The following is a 13,573-nucleotide window of genomic DNA, read 5'->3' as shown; positions in this document are numbered from 1 at the left end:
TGAAAGGAGGCCACGAGGGTGGGGAAGGGCCCTGAGGGGAGGGGCTGAGGGCACTTGGTGTGTTCAGCTGGAGAAGAGGAGGCAGCATTTTGGTGAAGGTCAGTTTGACCCCTGTCCCAGCGATGCTCCAGGACTGACCCATCCTCATGGCAGTCCAGGGCACTTGCATCAAGCGAGAGAATGACTAATTGCTGGTGAAATGAAGGCACCTGATGATGATGATGATGATGATGATGATGGCGTGGGATGGGCTGGGAAGGGCCTTGCTCAAGTGTTCTGCACCAGCAAGGCCCGGTTTACACCTTTGAGCTGGGCTCTTGCAGGGCTTGAACTTCTGCAGCAAAGCCATAACTCCTCCTCTGGCAGGAATTTGGGGGTTTTCACAGACCACAGTTTTCCGTGACCTGTTCTCAGCCACGGTGGCTCTGAAGCCACCAGCCAGGTCACCACAACACTTTCCCCAATTCCTGCTGCTAAACTCTTCTTTCAGGTGCTCTCCCCTGCTCTGCTCTGCTCTCCCTGCCACCTTCCCCATCCCTGTGGTGACAACAGGCTGGCTTTTGGCCCCTGGAATGGCCAGTGCCCCTTTCCTGAGAATGACATGGCTCTTGTGCCCCCCGAGCCCCATCTCTGTTGTCACACCCCTGGAATCGTGCAGGACCCTCACCTGGGACAGTATTTCTGAGCAGACACCGTTGTGTGCCAAGCTCTCCTCCCTAGCCAGCCCTTCATGCCCCCAATCAAAGCCTTTATTTTCAATTTAAGGCTCTTGCTACTTTTTAATCTTGCTTTCCAGGCACGCTCTCCCCAAGCCAGGTCTTGGTGCGTTCCCCTCTTGTTTACACTGGCATCTTTACACGCCTTTTTCAACCCCTGAATTAATTAATTCTTGCTGGTGCCACAGCATTGAAGTGCTTTCTGCTGCTGGGAGAGCCTGGGCACTAAAACTGCCCCAGGGAAGCTGTGCCTCCCTTTGCTGCCTCGGGGTTTATAACACACTGCGTCCACTCGCTGGTTTTCAACTCCCAGCTCGTGGATCTTTGAGAAAACCTCTGCCCTGGTATCGATTTCTGGGCACTCCCAGGGCTGGAAGAGGGTGAGCAGCTGGGAATATCGTGGGAATATTGAACCCAGGGGCTGTCTCCCAGCTTTTGCTGGGTGAACTCTGGCTGTGGGGTGACTCTCTCCCTCCCTGGGCCGGGCTGGGACTGGTTCTGCCGTGCCTGGAGCCTCGTGCGGGTGGTGGAGGGACAGGACCTGAGCCTTGGCTCGTGGGGGTGGCAGCAGAACTGCTGCAGGACCCCCCTGGTGGCTCTCACCTCCCTTGGGGACATACCTGGGACACGGTTTCCCCCTGCTCAAAGTCCCCCAGGAGGTCCTGGGTTTAATGACCCCGTTAATTAGGACTTTATTGGCACCTCCAGGCCCACGTAGCCCTGGGCACCAACAGGCTGTCGGCTCTGCTGGCTTCAAAGTCCAGTTGACTGATGATGCCAAGGGCAACAGGGACCTTTTATTGGGCTCTGCTGTTTGCTCAGGAGCTCTGAAGCAGCACCTGAGCCAGAGGGATTTATTCCACGGCCCCTTGGCTGAGGCTTCCGCGGCTTCCCTGGTTCCTCCTGCAGGTTTTCCCCACTTTCTGCCCCCAAGGTGGGCATCCCGAGAGCTCCAGGGAGTTCCCCTGCCCTCGACAGCGCCGAGGGGTGACCTTGGGAGCTCTGTCCCCATCTCCCACCCCCAGGAGCAGCCCCCACGGCCTCGGAGCTGTGCCAACCCCTCAGCCCCGGGCGAGCTGGCTCCCACCCTCGGGCTGGCGTGGAGCAGGGAGGGAGCCTCGTTATTTTTAGCAGCCTGGGATTCTTGAATGAGCCTCGAAATGGCCGGTTCTGGAGCTTTATAAAAACACACACGGGAGCCAGACGTCGTGAGCTCCCGCTGTGGGTCCGGCTGCCCCTCCCCAGCCCTGCTGGTGTCACTGGGGGCCCCTGGGAGCCACCAGCCGGGACCTTGGAGGGGCAGCAAAGCAGCTCCTGTGCCCTGGGCTCGCGTAAACTGCAATTTTCATTCCAAACCCATAATGTTGGCTTGCCCTTGGACGCGGGACATCTTTCCCTGCCCGAGGGCCTCGTGTTTCTCCGGCTTGTTTGTGCATTCCCCAGCCTTGCCCTGGGCTGTGGGGGAAAAGATGAGCTGCCTGCTGGCCCCAGAGGCTCATAAACACGAGTTATTTCGCTCAAAGTGGGTGATTTTTGGGGCGTTCAGCTCCAAATCCTGACTTGCCCTCAAGCTGAGCCGTGTTTGTCCCCGTTCTTGGGGCAGCAGATGTCCTGCTGATCTTGGAAAAAGGGGAAACCCCGGGGAAAAGCTGAAGTTTGCCAAATTGAGAGCCAGTGGCTGGGTGAAACAGGGATTTCGTGGTGTGAGGTGAGTCAGGGAGGGCTCTGCCAGCCCCCTCTCCTCTATTAATTTTCCTACAAGCGTTTATTCATGTCAGGTAAAGGGAGAGCAAAGCTTCTTTGTCGGCTTCTCCCTTTCTAAAATAGCCTCTAATTGCATGCTGCTGGCTCTGCAGCCCGAGGACATATTTTATATTTATATTTATATTTATATTTATATTTATATTTATATTTATATTTATATTTATATTTATATTTATATTATTTATACCCTCCCTGCATGGGGCTGGTCAGGGCTGGGGGTCCCCTTAGTGCCTCCCCTTTGGTGCAGGGGTTGTGCCCCGTCAGCTCAGTCTTGCAGAGGGGTTTTAGTGCCCCAGGAGGGGCTCTTTGTGGCAGGACACTCCTCATCCTCGTGCTGAGCTCAGCGTTGACTTGGTGGCAGATTTGGGGATTCATGGAATCCCAGAGCGGTTTGGGATGGGAGGGAGCTCAAAGCTCATCTCGTCCTACCCCTCTGCCGTGGCCAGGGACACCTTCCACCATCCCAGCTTGCTCCAAGCCCCGTCCACCCTGGCCTTGGACGCTTCCAGGGATGGGGCATCCTTTGGGAAATCTATTCCAGGGCCTCCCCACCCTCACAGGGAGGAATTTCTTTCCCAGTACCCCATCTAACGCTGCCCTCTGGCAGTGGGGAAGCCATTCCCCCTTGTCCTGTCCCTCCAGGCCCTTGTCCAAAGTCTCTCCAGCTCTCCTGGAGCTGCATCTCTGTCCTGTTCTGCCCCTGGGAACATCCCCACTTTGCCTTTCCAGCCTGGCAGCACCCAGGGCTTGGTTTGCCTCCGTTCCAAATCACCTCATTTAAACCCAGGCACCTTTAGAAACCTTCCCAAACGGAGAGAGGAGCTTTCCTCACTGAGGAACTTTATCCAAGGCCAAGTGACATCTCCAGAGGCAACGGAGAATCTGCCCTTTGGATGGAGCAGCTCAGCTCTGCCTGGAAAGTGCCATTTTAGAGCCTCTCACCCTGCTGCAAGGCCCTCCTGGGAGCTCTGGCTTTGCCCCTTTGCCTTGGAAGATTCTGGCTCTGACCCTTTGACCCTTTGCCTTGGAAGATTTTTTTTGGCTTTGCCTCTTTGACCCTTTGTCCTTGGAAGATTTACAGCCCCGATTGCAGCGGTGGGTGAACATGGCACAGTGTGGTTTTGGTGGAAGAGAGGCTTGTTATTTTAAGTGTTGTTTCTCTTGTATCCTGCAGTGAGATTTCTTTCTCCTGCACACACAAACATGTGCTCCAGCCAGTTATTCCAGCAAAGCCAGGCTTAAAGGTGGGTAAATGTTTAATAACACGGCCCCCACTCTGCTCTCTTTTGTTGCTGGGGGGGTTTCTCTGCAATCCTTCCACCCATCTCATGGCCTTCAAAATACCTGTGCAGATCCAGAAAGCTGCTTTACCTGCCAGGTTGGACAGGGCTTGGAGCAACCTGGTCTAGTGGAAGGTGTCCCTGTTGGAACAAGATGGGCTTTAAGGTCCCTTCCCACCCAAACCATTCTGGGATTAACCTGTGGTTGAACCCCTTGGCTGTGTCCTTGTAAGAAGTTCTCCTTCTCCACACTGTCCAGCAGTGCCTGAACCTCCAGCTCAAAGCTGTAGATGCACCCAAACATGTGCAGCCTCTCCAACTTCACAGAATCCCAGAGTGTTCCCAGCTGGACGGGCCCCACAAGAACCATCAAGTCCAGCTTTTAAGGGAATGACCCGTAGTGGGGTTGGCCCCACACCTTTGGTGTTGTTAGCACTGGGCTCTACCCAGCTGAGCTCATCTCAGGGTCTTCTCTTGACCTTCTCCAGCTGAACACAGCCAGGTCAGAGACACCCCCACCACCCCCAGCACCCCTCGGCAGCATTTTGCCGTCCGGGAGCCGCGTTCGTCCTCCCATCTCCTCCCGAGGTTTGGAGCGGCCTCTTGGAGAGCCAAACCGGGGCTGACTGGGTGTTTTTCTGCCCCTCCCCAGGAGAAGCATGAAGAGGAAGGCCATGTTCACCTGCCCCTTCAACGGGGACTGCAAGATCACCAAGGACAACCGGCGGCACTGCCAGGCGTGCCGGCTCAAGCGCTGCGTGGACATCGGCATGATGAAGGAGTGTGAGTACGACCCCGGGGCACATCCCAGCTCCAGCTGGCCATGCCCAGCTCCCTCTCCGTCCCCAGGGCTGGGAAGGGCAGCACAAAACCTGGACACCCTCCCGGGACTCGAGGGGGATGCAAAGGGCAGCGGATGTGGTGGGTTAATCATCTGAGAGGAGCTCGTTTAATGATCCCTGTGGGCACTGGAGTGATCCAGGAGCTGCTTTTCCCAAGGCCAAGTGGCTTTTCCCGGCTCTCGAGGGGCATCAGCTTTTTGTGAGAGTGTCCAGGGAGGTTTGTGGTCGATGCCTGGGCACACTGGTTGATTCTGTTGCGTCTTGGATTCCTTGGGTCGTGCTCGAGGGCCTCCCTCTGCGTGCCAGGGGGGTGATGGTAAATCTGCTGGTTAAATTTTGGGCGTGAGTTTGGGTTTGATTGTGGGGTTTAGACAGAAAAAAAAACACCTCCTGACACCTAAAGATTGTATCCATACCTAAAATATATCGATGTTTTTATCAGTTACTACACAAAGACATTTTTCTGCGTGTTTTGGATTGGGGCAGAAAGTTTCCTGTATCCTCTCTGCTCGGAGCAGAAAGTAGGTGTTTTTGAGACTGATATTTGTGGTTATTTTCCCCCATCAGTTCTCTCTCAGAGGGGCAGTCCTGCAAATTCCAGTGGACTTGTGTTTTTCCTTACCCTTTGTGTCCTGTGTCTGAGCAAAGAAATTAATGTTTGTTGGTTCTGAATTACAGAGTTCCCGTTCACTAATTAGTGTTCTATCTATTGGTTATTGATTTCTCACTGTTTATGTTAATTAATCCACACTTTTAGTCATTTTAGTATCTTTTTTTCCACCGGTAGGGACTTTCCAACACGAAGGCTGAGTCTTTGTTGGTCTCTTCTTTATCTTCTGCTTTCTGTAAGATGTCCTTGTGATCCATAAATTCTGCATTCCAGATGTCCAACTTCAACAATCCATCTTTCCCTCCCAGGCTTTGTACATCGGAGCAAATCAGAGTTAGTTTATCAAAACCTTAATTTAAATTAAGACTTTAATTAACTTCAATTAGAACTTAATTCTCCCGAGCTGTGTTCCCTCAAAAGCACCTTGTGACAACTTTGCTAAACGCTGGCTAAGGGTAATTTAAGAATAGCATAATTAATATCTATTGGTTATGATTAATTAAAACAATGAATTAGAAGATATTTAAAACCATTAACTAAAATTATTAAAAAGTTCTATCCTTCCCAACAGAGCTGGATTGTGTTTTCCTCCTCTGTAGCTCTGGGCTCTTTTTTTTTTTTGGGGCCCTGCCATGTGGGTCCATCCAGCCACGTGCACAGCAGAGTCTTAAGTAAACAGCAGAGGGAAGTAAAGTAGTTTTTAACCCAATCCAAACAGGCTAATGTTGCCCAAATATTTATTTTCCTCGGCTGTATTTATGGATAAGCAGCTTTTAAAAACAAAATGTGTTTGACGTGCTCCCCTCCTACGTCGCACGAGCTCTCCACGTCCCGGCTCCTCGGGAGCAGGTCGGTGGTCACGGAGTGTTCAAACCCAACAACAGCTCCTGCTGGGAGACCGTGGGCAGGGGTGTCCATGGACCTGGGAGTCTGGAAAATGGAAGGGGTGCTCCTTGCCTCGTGTGGTGAGCAGGGGACAAACAGTGCCACCGAAAACCTCCCGGTCCTCCGGGGAAATCGGAACGTGGAGGGGTTTGCAGGGAAGCAGCACCTAAATATTCCACGGCCCTAAAGATCCCTGATGAAGAGAAAAATCCCTGGATATTATTCTTTTAAAACAAAGGGAGAGAAAGGCCACGCAGGGCACCGTCTGCCCCCGAGTTTTGGGGAGCACGAGGAGCCCGTGGTGGGCGCCGGTTGAACGGCTCGTTCGGGGCTCATTCGGAGCTAATGAGGGAGACTTTTGACCTGCACTAATTACTCAGGGCAGGCTGGAGAGTGCCTGGGCAGAGATGCCAAGCTGTTTGCTCCAGGTGCCAGGGACAGGCATGTTCTGCACGGGAGTTAACGTGTAAGTGACCCCGTTAGCAAACCGTGACTGGATTAACCAAAACCAACCCCCCGGGACTAAAAATAGCCTTCCATGGACTTTGCCACCGGACACTGCCATTATTTTTAGATGGAATAAGGCATCTTGAAGCTTTTGAGGGGGTTGGTGTCTTCCACAAGGCTGTTGTTTGTGTTGTTTGGGAATGTCTCTGTCGCTCTGGAAGGCAGGTCTCCAGCCTGGGGATGCCTCTGGCTGCCCTGTTCCCTTCCTGCTGCTTTTTCCTGGGATGATAATGGTAATTCCTGGCCTGAATGGGCTGTAAAGCTGGGCTGATGGCCTGGGGCTGGACTATCCCACCTGCTGTGCCACTGCTTTAGGTGGCCAGAAAATGGGGGAGGAATTGCTCCTTCCCTGCAAAACTGCCCTTTTTCCAGCAGCCTGGAGCTGAGGAAGGGACACCCATCCCTCGGGGATTGGATCCACACCGTGGGGTGTTGGATGGGCTCCCTCAGGGAGCCTCCAGTGTCTCTGCCCCTTCTCCCCCAACCTTTAACAGCTCCTGTGTTCTCAGTCTTCACGTGTTCTCCAGAGAAGGTGGTGCCACTCAACCCTCAGCACCCCTTATCCCTTTTCCAAGGAAAAGGCTGGCTGGGATGTGGCTGGAGCCTCGAGCAGCTGGTGCTCAGCACCCTCCCCACGAGGTTTGATTTATGATCTCAGGGCTGAAAATCCCCAGAGGGGAGGAGAACAAAAGCAGAACCAAACCAGCATCTCACAGCCAGGGAGAGGAGCAGAAGTGGGAAGGAATTTCCCCGGAATTTCCCCAGATGCTCAGGGAAGCAGGAAGGGTTATGGTTGTGTAGGGTGAGGGTGAGCAGGGGGGGACACGACCTCTCCTCCTCTCCTCCACTTCCCAAAGAGGTGGTGGCCCTCAAAGCCAAGACATCCCTGCTGCTCTAAGCATGGGATGTGTTATTCCCGAGCCCGGGAGCCGCTGCCAGGCTCTGGCACTCCCAGATGTTTCCTAAACTTCCTTTTTCTTTTATATTTGGCTGCTCTTTCCTGGTTGATGGAGCCTTTGTGCTGCCCCCCCAGCCCCCCCCCCCATCCTGCAGCACTTCCAAGCCCCTGGTTTTGGCCAGGGGTGCAGAGCTGGATCCTCACCCTGTATCCCTGTATCCCTGTATCCTCGTGCTCCACAGTCCCAGGGGTGTTGGCCGTGGCTTTCCCTGCTGCCTTGTGGCGTCTCCACAGAGGGCCAGTGTCTGGCTGGACGTGATGGGCAGATGTTATCTCGGCCTCCACACGGATTTGGGGTCAGGGCAGCCCACAGAGGCTCAGCCACGGCGCCGGCTGTGCCAGGAGTCTGTGGCTGGATGGCTCTGGCTCGGCGCTCGGAAAGCTCGGAGCTGGGATGGGAGCTGGGATCTCAGGGCAGGTGTTGAGCCGCTTCCCAGCCCTGTATTCCCACTCCCATCCTCCCATGAGTCCAAATAAGCACTGAATCCTTTTCCCCAGCACTTTATAAAGCAGTGGAGGAGGGTCACTGCACTGACATCCCTCATCCACCTTATCCCTGGTCCTGCGGAAAAGCCGGTTCCTCTGGCACGGAGCGTTTCAGGTTTGCTGCTAATCACCAGAAACAGCTCCTGCCAGGCTGAGAAATGCCACTGCCAGACTGTTGCCAGCCTGGTTGAGGGCTGGATTCCCTAAAAGAGGGTGGGAAGTCCCAGGCTGACTTCCTCAGCAGTCTTGCCCCAGCATAAAAACATCCTTATCTTTCCATTCCGCTCTGTGGATGCCTCCCAATGTTCCTGGGATCATAGAATAGTTTGGGTTGGGAGAGACCAATAGAGGTCATCTAGTCCTTGCAGGATCCCAAATTTGCCTGGTGTAACCTGCAAGAATCCCCTCTGAGGCCCCGATCCTCGGGACACTTCCAGCACCGCGGCCACAGCCAAGGGCTCGGCTTTGCCCCATCCTCCTCCTCAGCCCCACACGTGGCTTCCCCCACCAGTTTCTCCCCATGCCCACATGGATCTGATGCTTTTGTACGAAGAACTGGGAGGGGGGATGGCAAAACTCTTGATTTCTCTCCCCGAGCAGTCGCGCCGTGCCCCGCGGAGCCGCCGTAACGCGCCCGCGGCCGAGGTGACCTTTCAGCTCTATCTGCTCATTCCCGTCTCTCCGAGACCTTCTGGTGCCCTCTGAGGTTGTGCAAGTTTGAAAAGGGATCGGAAAAATGCCGTTGGCTAAAGGAGCAGGGACGGCAAACAGCTCCTTGCCCGGAGCCCCACGGCTGCAGCTCCCTCCGCCCTCCGCCAACCTCTCGGCCCAAATTCCACCTCGACTCGCCCAGAGTCAAATCTCCTCACGCAGGGCAGGCTCAGCCACCTCGGCATCAGATAACACGCTTGGGGTTTTCTGTAATGCCCTGGTGAAAGGGCTAATAACAGCCTGAGGAAGGGGAATTGCTATTTTTAGGTGGATGTGTGTTACCAAGCGCTTTCGGGAGTGGCTGACGCGGCTACGGGGATGGAGGTTGAACCCAAGAGATCTGTGCAGCTCCCTTGTGCTTTTCTTCTCTTTCAGCCCTCTCAGGCCACTCAGGTCTCCAAGCTCTTTTTTATAAAGTTAAGATTTGAGCCCAGATTGCCTGTGGCTGCTCCCCTTCCCTAAATAAAGGGGACAATCCTAGTGTATCGCCTCGGAGTCCAACCCTTGGCTGCTTCTGAGGGCCATCACCCCTAACACAGGCCATAAATACCCACCCCTGGGAGTGGGGGGTGTTTATGTGTGCCCTTAGCTTAAACACAAGGTTAGAACTCCCCTGGGGATGCTGCAGAAGTGCTGCTGGATACCCAGGGTGGCAGCTGGGGCCGAGCAGAGCTGCGCTGGGCACTGGAGCTGGGCGAACCCACTGACCCGAGTCTGGCGGGATCAGGATTTCTGTCACCTGGAAAGCACAGAGCAAACAGCGAGGGAGCAGAGCGGGCGTGTGGCAGTGCTCATGTGGCCTTATCTCACCCAGCCCTTGCCTAAAAGCACCATAAACTGCCGGGCACAGCGGGAAGCCGTGACCCGGCAGCCGAGGTGACAGCGGGGTGGGGTCGATGCAGGTTCAATGACTGATTATCCAGGCGATGGGGACACTCTCTGCCGCAGCCTGGGGTTGCTCCAGTCCCTGTTTCTGCCCCTTCCCCTGCCCCACAGTCATCCTGACGGACGAGGAGGTGCAGAGGAAGCGGGAGATGATCCTGAAGCGCAAGGAGGAGGAAGCGCTCAAGGAGAGCCTGAAGCCCAAGCTCTCGGAGGAGCAGCAGAGGGTCATCGACATCCTGCTCGAGGCCCATCGCAAAACCTACGACCCCACCTACGCCGACTTCTCCAAGTTCCGGGTACGGCCGGGCCGCCCCCGCCCCCGTGGGCAGCCCCCCGATGCTCCAAACCCCTCTCACCCCTCAGAGAGGAGTTAAAAATCCCCCTGCGGAACCCTCGCTGCTCGTGGCAGCAGGTGAACAACCACCACACATCTCCCCTTCCCGACCCCGGCCCTCACGCCCTGCCCTTCTCTTCCAGCCCCCCGTGAGAAGCCACCCCAACAACAGGGGGGCAACAAAGTCCTCCTCTCTCCTCACCCAGGACCTGTCGGAGGAGGATTCCACTGATCTCTTTGGCTCCGATGCCTTCAGCACATTCCCAGGTATCACACTCGCTCCCCCAGGGGTGACAGGGGGAGAAATGCAGTAGCTTGACCTAAACCTGACACTTCAGACCCTTGTTTTACCTCCTGTGGGGGCTCATTTAGCTGTAAAACCCTCCTGGGTGTGTTGCACCGTCGCACCCTGAGCGTCTCCCTCTCTCCAGAGTCCGTGGAGCCCCGGATGTTTTCAAACCTGGTCCTCTCCGAGGAGAACGACGAGAGCTCCTCCATGAACATCGAGTTCTCCCAGCTCTCCATGCTCCCACACCTGGCTGACCTGGTCAGCTACAGCATACAGAAGGTGATCGGCTTTGCCAAAATGATCCCGGGATTCAGGTGAGACGTTTGCTCCCAGGTCTGGCGTCCAAGGTGGTTTTCCACTCTTGGGAATCCTGTCCTGCCCTCCACAGCCAGATCGTGTTCTCTGCTTCCCCTCCACAGCTGTCCCTTGGCTCTGTCCCCTTCCCAGGTCTGTTCTTACTTTGATGTTTTCTGTCTTTCCTCCTTCCTGTGGTTCTCCTCTCCTCTCTTTCCAAACTCTGGAAAATTCACCCAAACTCTGTCAGCGAAACAACTCAGGCTGCTGCACCCTGAGGGGTTTGTGAAGGGCCCTCGGGTTCTCTTTCACTCCAGGCTGGTGCCCAGGGCGTGGACAAATTCACCTGCAGGAACTCCTGACACAGGAACTGTGGGGAGGGAAGAGCTGGGCTGCCCCAGGATGGGGTGACCGATGGGACCCTGACAGGGGTGGTGGTTTCTGTCCCTCTGCTCGTGGACAAGTCTCACCTCAGCCTCCCCCCCCATGTGGTGCAGGGACCTGTCGGCAGAGGACCAGATTGTCCTGCTGAAGTCCAGTGCCATCGAGGTGATCATGCTGCGCTCCAACCAGTCCTTCACCCTCGAGGACATGAGCTGGACCTGCGGCAGCAACGACTTCAAGTACAGGGTCAGCGACGTCACCCAAGGTAAGGCTGCCAGACCCTCCCCTGCTAAGGAATCTCATCCCAGCCTTAAGTTCAGGCACAGAAATCCCATGGGTTTTTCCCTGGAAAGCCATTCCCTCTGCACCCATCAGTAAAGGTGCTGGACCCTGCCCTGAACCTCTTCCACTTGAGGATTTGAGGGCCAGCGTTAAGACCAGGGGGTGCAGGTGGCAGAGCAGGACCTTAAATCTCCATGGGAGATCCTCTTCCAGAGCCAGCCGTGCTAAAGGTCTGTTCTCTTCCCAGCTGGCCACAGCATGGACCTGCTCGAGCCGCTCGTGAAGTTCCAGGTTGGCTTGAAGAAGCTGAACCTTCACGAGGAAGAGCACGTGCTCCTCATGGCCATCTGCATCCTGTCCCCAGGTAGGACCTGGCCAGGGGTTGGCGTGTCCCCAAAAAAAAGGGTGGGAGTCACCTTGAATACTGGGGGTGGTTTTGGGCACCGCAGTATAGGGAAGATATTGAGCTGTTGGAGCGTCCAAAGGAGGGTAACGAAGGTGGGGAAGGGCCTTGAGGGGCTGAGGGCACTCGGTGTGTCCAGCTGGGGCAGAGGGGGCTGAGGGGAGACCTCACTGGGGGCTTCAATATCCATGGAAGGGCAGAGGAGGAGCAGGGACTGAGCTCTGCTCTGGGGGGAGCAGGGACAGCACCCAGGGAATGTTCTGGAGCTGTGCCAGGGCAGGGTCAGGTTGGACCCCAGGGAAAGGTTCTTCCCCCAGAGGGTGGGTGGGCACTGAACAGGCTCCCCAGGGCAGTGGGCACAGAGCTCCAGAGTGTTCAGATGATCCTCTGGGGCACATGGGGTGACTGGACACACAACTGAGGGTTGGACTGGACGATGCTTGGCGGTCCCTTCCAACTCGGCATCTCCCGTGATCCCTGGTGTTCCCCAGACCGCCCGGGCGTGCAGGACACCTCGCTGGTGGAATCCCTGCAGGACAGGCTCTCGGAGATCCTGCAGACCTACATCCGCTGCCGGCACCCGCCCCCGGGGAGCCGCCTGCTCTACGCCAAGATGATCCAGAAGCTGGCGGACCTGCGGAGCCTCAACGAGGAGCACTCCCGGCAGTACCGCTGCCTGTCCTTCCAGCCCGAGCACAGCATGCAGCTCACGCCGCTCGTGCTCGAGGTCTTCGGCAACGAGATCTCCTGACTCGGGTGTCCCGGGGAGCTGAGCCAGCCACGGGGGGAAGGGAGAAGCCAGCCTGGCTTTTCCCGAGCTCCCGGGCAGGAGTTTTGTACCTTGGGTTTGGTTTCGTGCTCCTGGAAGCCCTGCTTTGTTTGCAGGTTGGCAGGGATGGACCCGGATCCGTGTGGTTTCCCCACCAGGAGCAGCTTTCCCTGCTGTCTGTGCGAGCCGATTTATCCCTTTATGGATGTTTTGAGGCTGGGCTGCCTCAAATCCCTTCTTTTTTTCACCTGGACAGTGGGGCTGTTGGGAAGGAGAAGCACTTGGGGTGGTTTTGGACTCAGGGCACCGCTGACCATCCTCTGCTCCCACCCTAAGTCCCGCAGCACTCGCCCCCTGCCCACTTCCAAAGGGAGATGCCAGTGGGATTGAACACCCCGAGTCCCAGCCAGGAGGGGCCGTGTCCCCACGGGTGACCAGCTCAGACACATCCCGGCTGCCACCGTTGGACTGGGATGGGCCAGAGGTGGCTGAGTGAGCTCAGAGAGGGGGAATTTGTCCTCAGCCCCCAAAGGAAAGAGCTTTATTTGCATTCCCAGCACTGCCTGGAGGTGGGGGGCAGGGGAATCTCTGGGTGACTTCCCCCCCCCCCTTTGGAGCTGAACCCCTCTGTTTGATGGGATGACAACCCCTGGGATGGGGCAATGGGGAAACAACCCTCAGGATGGGGGAACAACCCCCAGGATGGGGAAACGACCCCCGGAATGTCGAGGTGACCACGGTCCCAGCTCGGCTTCCTCCCCCTGCCGTGTTCTGTGTCCTGCTGGAAGCAGCCCTGGAGGCAGCTCCGTGCCACTGTCCCGACCCGGGGCCGATGGAGCGAACCCCGGGAAGGGGGATTTGAGATTTGGGAGCTCCGGGAAGAGGCGTCACAGCCCCCCGGGCCGTGCACAATGTCCAGAGGGGCCCCGGCTCCCGGCGGCTCCTGCTCCGGCCAATAAACTCCTGCTTGGGCAAATCAACACAGCTCCGGGCTGGCGTGGGGGCTGCGTGTCCGTCTGTCCGTCCGTCCGTCCCTGCGTGTCCATCCCGCTGTGTCCATCCGTCCATGGGTCCCCGTGTGTCCCTGTCCGTGTTTCCCTGTCTCTCTGTCCCCGTCCCTGTGTCCCTGTCCTCATGTCCCTACCCATGTGTCCCTGTCCCCGTGTCCCTGTCT

General features: G+C 56.3%; 1 protein-coding gene across 1 annotated transcript; it reads left to right on the top strand.

Moving 5' to 3' along the window:
- The first annotated feature begins 4,391 nt into the window (after positions 1-4,391).
- On the top strand, positions 4,392-12,620 carry LOC108510073 (vitamin D3 receptor). Its single transcript, XM_017839724.1, has 7 exons — positions 4,392-4,543; positions 9,756-9,940; positions 10,122-10,245; positions 10,410-10,581; positions 11,059-11,210; positions 11,475-11,591; positions 12,122-12,620. Exons 1-7 carry the CDS (start codon positions 4,420-4,422, stop codon positions 12,379-12,381), a joined length of 1,134 nt encoding a protein of 377 aa, XP_017695213.1. The 5' UTR covers positions 4,392-4,419; the 3' UTR covers positions 12,382-12,620.
- Positions 12,621-13,573: the final 953 nt, after the last annotated feature.

This window comes from Lepidothrix coronata, unplaced genomic scaffold (genome assembly GCF_001604755.1).
Source record: "Lepidothrix coronata isolate B3197 unplaced genomic scaffold, Lepidothrix_coronata-1.0 Scaffold467, whole genome shotgun sequence".
NCBI classification, from domain to species: domain Eukaryota; kingdom Metazoa; phylum Chordata; class Aves; order Passeriformes; family Pipridae; genus Lepidothrix; species Lepidothrix coronata.
The sequence above is the reverse complement of the archived record's forward strand: the minus strand, read 5'-3'. Positions and strand labels throughout refer to the sequence as shown.

Bases quoted from the DNA above. Each gene is read 5' to 3' on its own strand.
- LOC108510073 (XM_017839724.1), top strand. From the start codon at position 4,420: ATGAAGAGGAAGGCCATGTTCACCTGCCCCTTCAACGGGGACTGCAAG. The intron at 9,941-10,121 runs GTACGGCCGGGC...CTTCTCTTCCAG, and splicing joins CCGACTTCTCCAAGTTCCGG to CCCCCCGTGAGAAGCCACCC. The intron at 11,211-11,474 runs GTAAGGCTGCCA...TTCTCTTCCCAG, and splicing joins GGTCAGCGACGTCACCCAAG to CTGGCCACAGCATGGACCTG.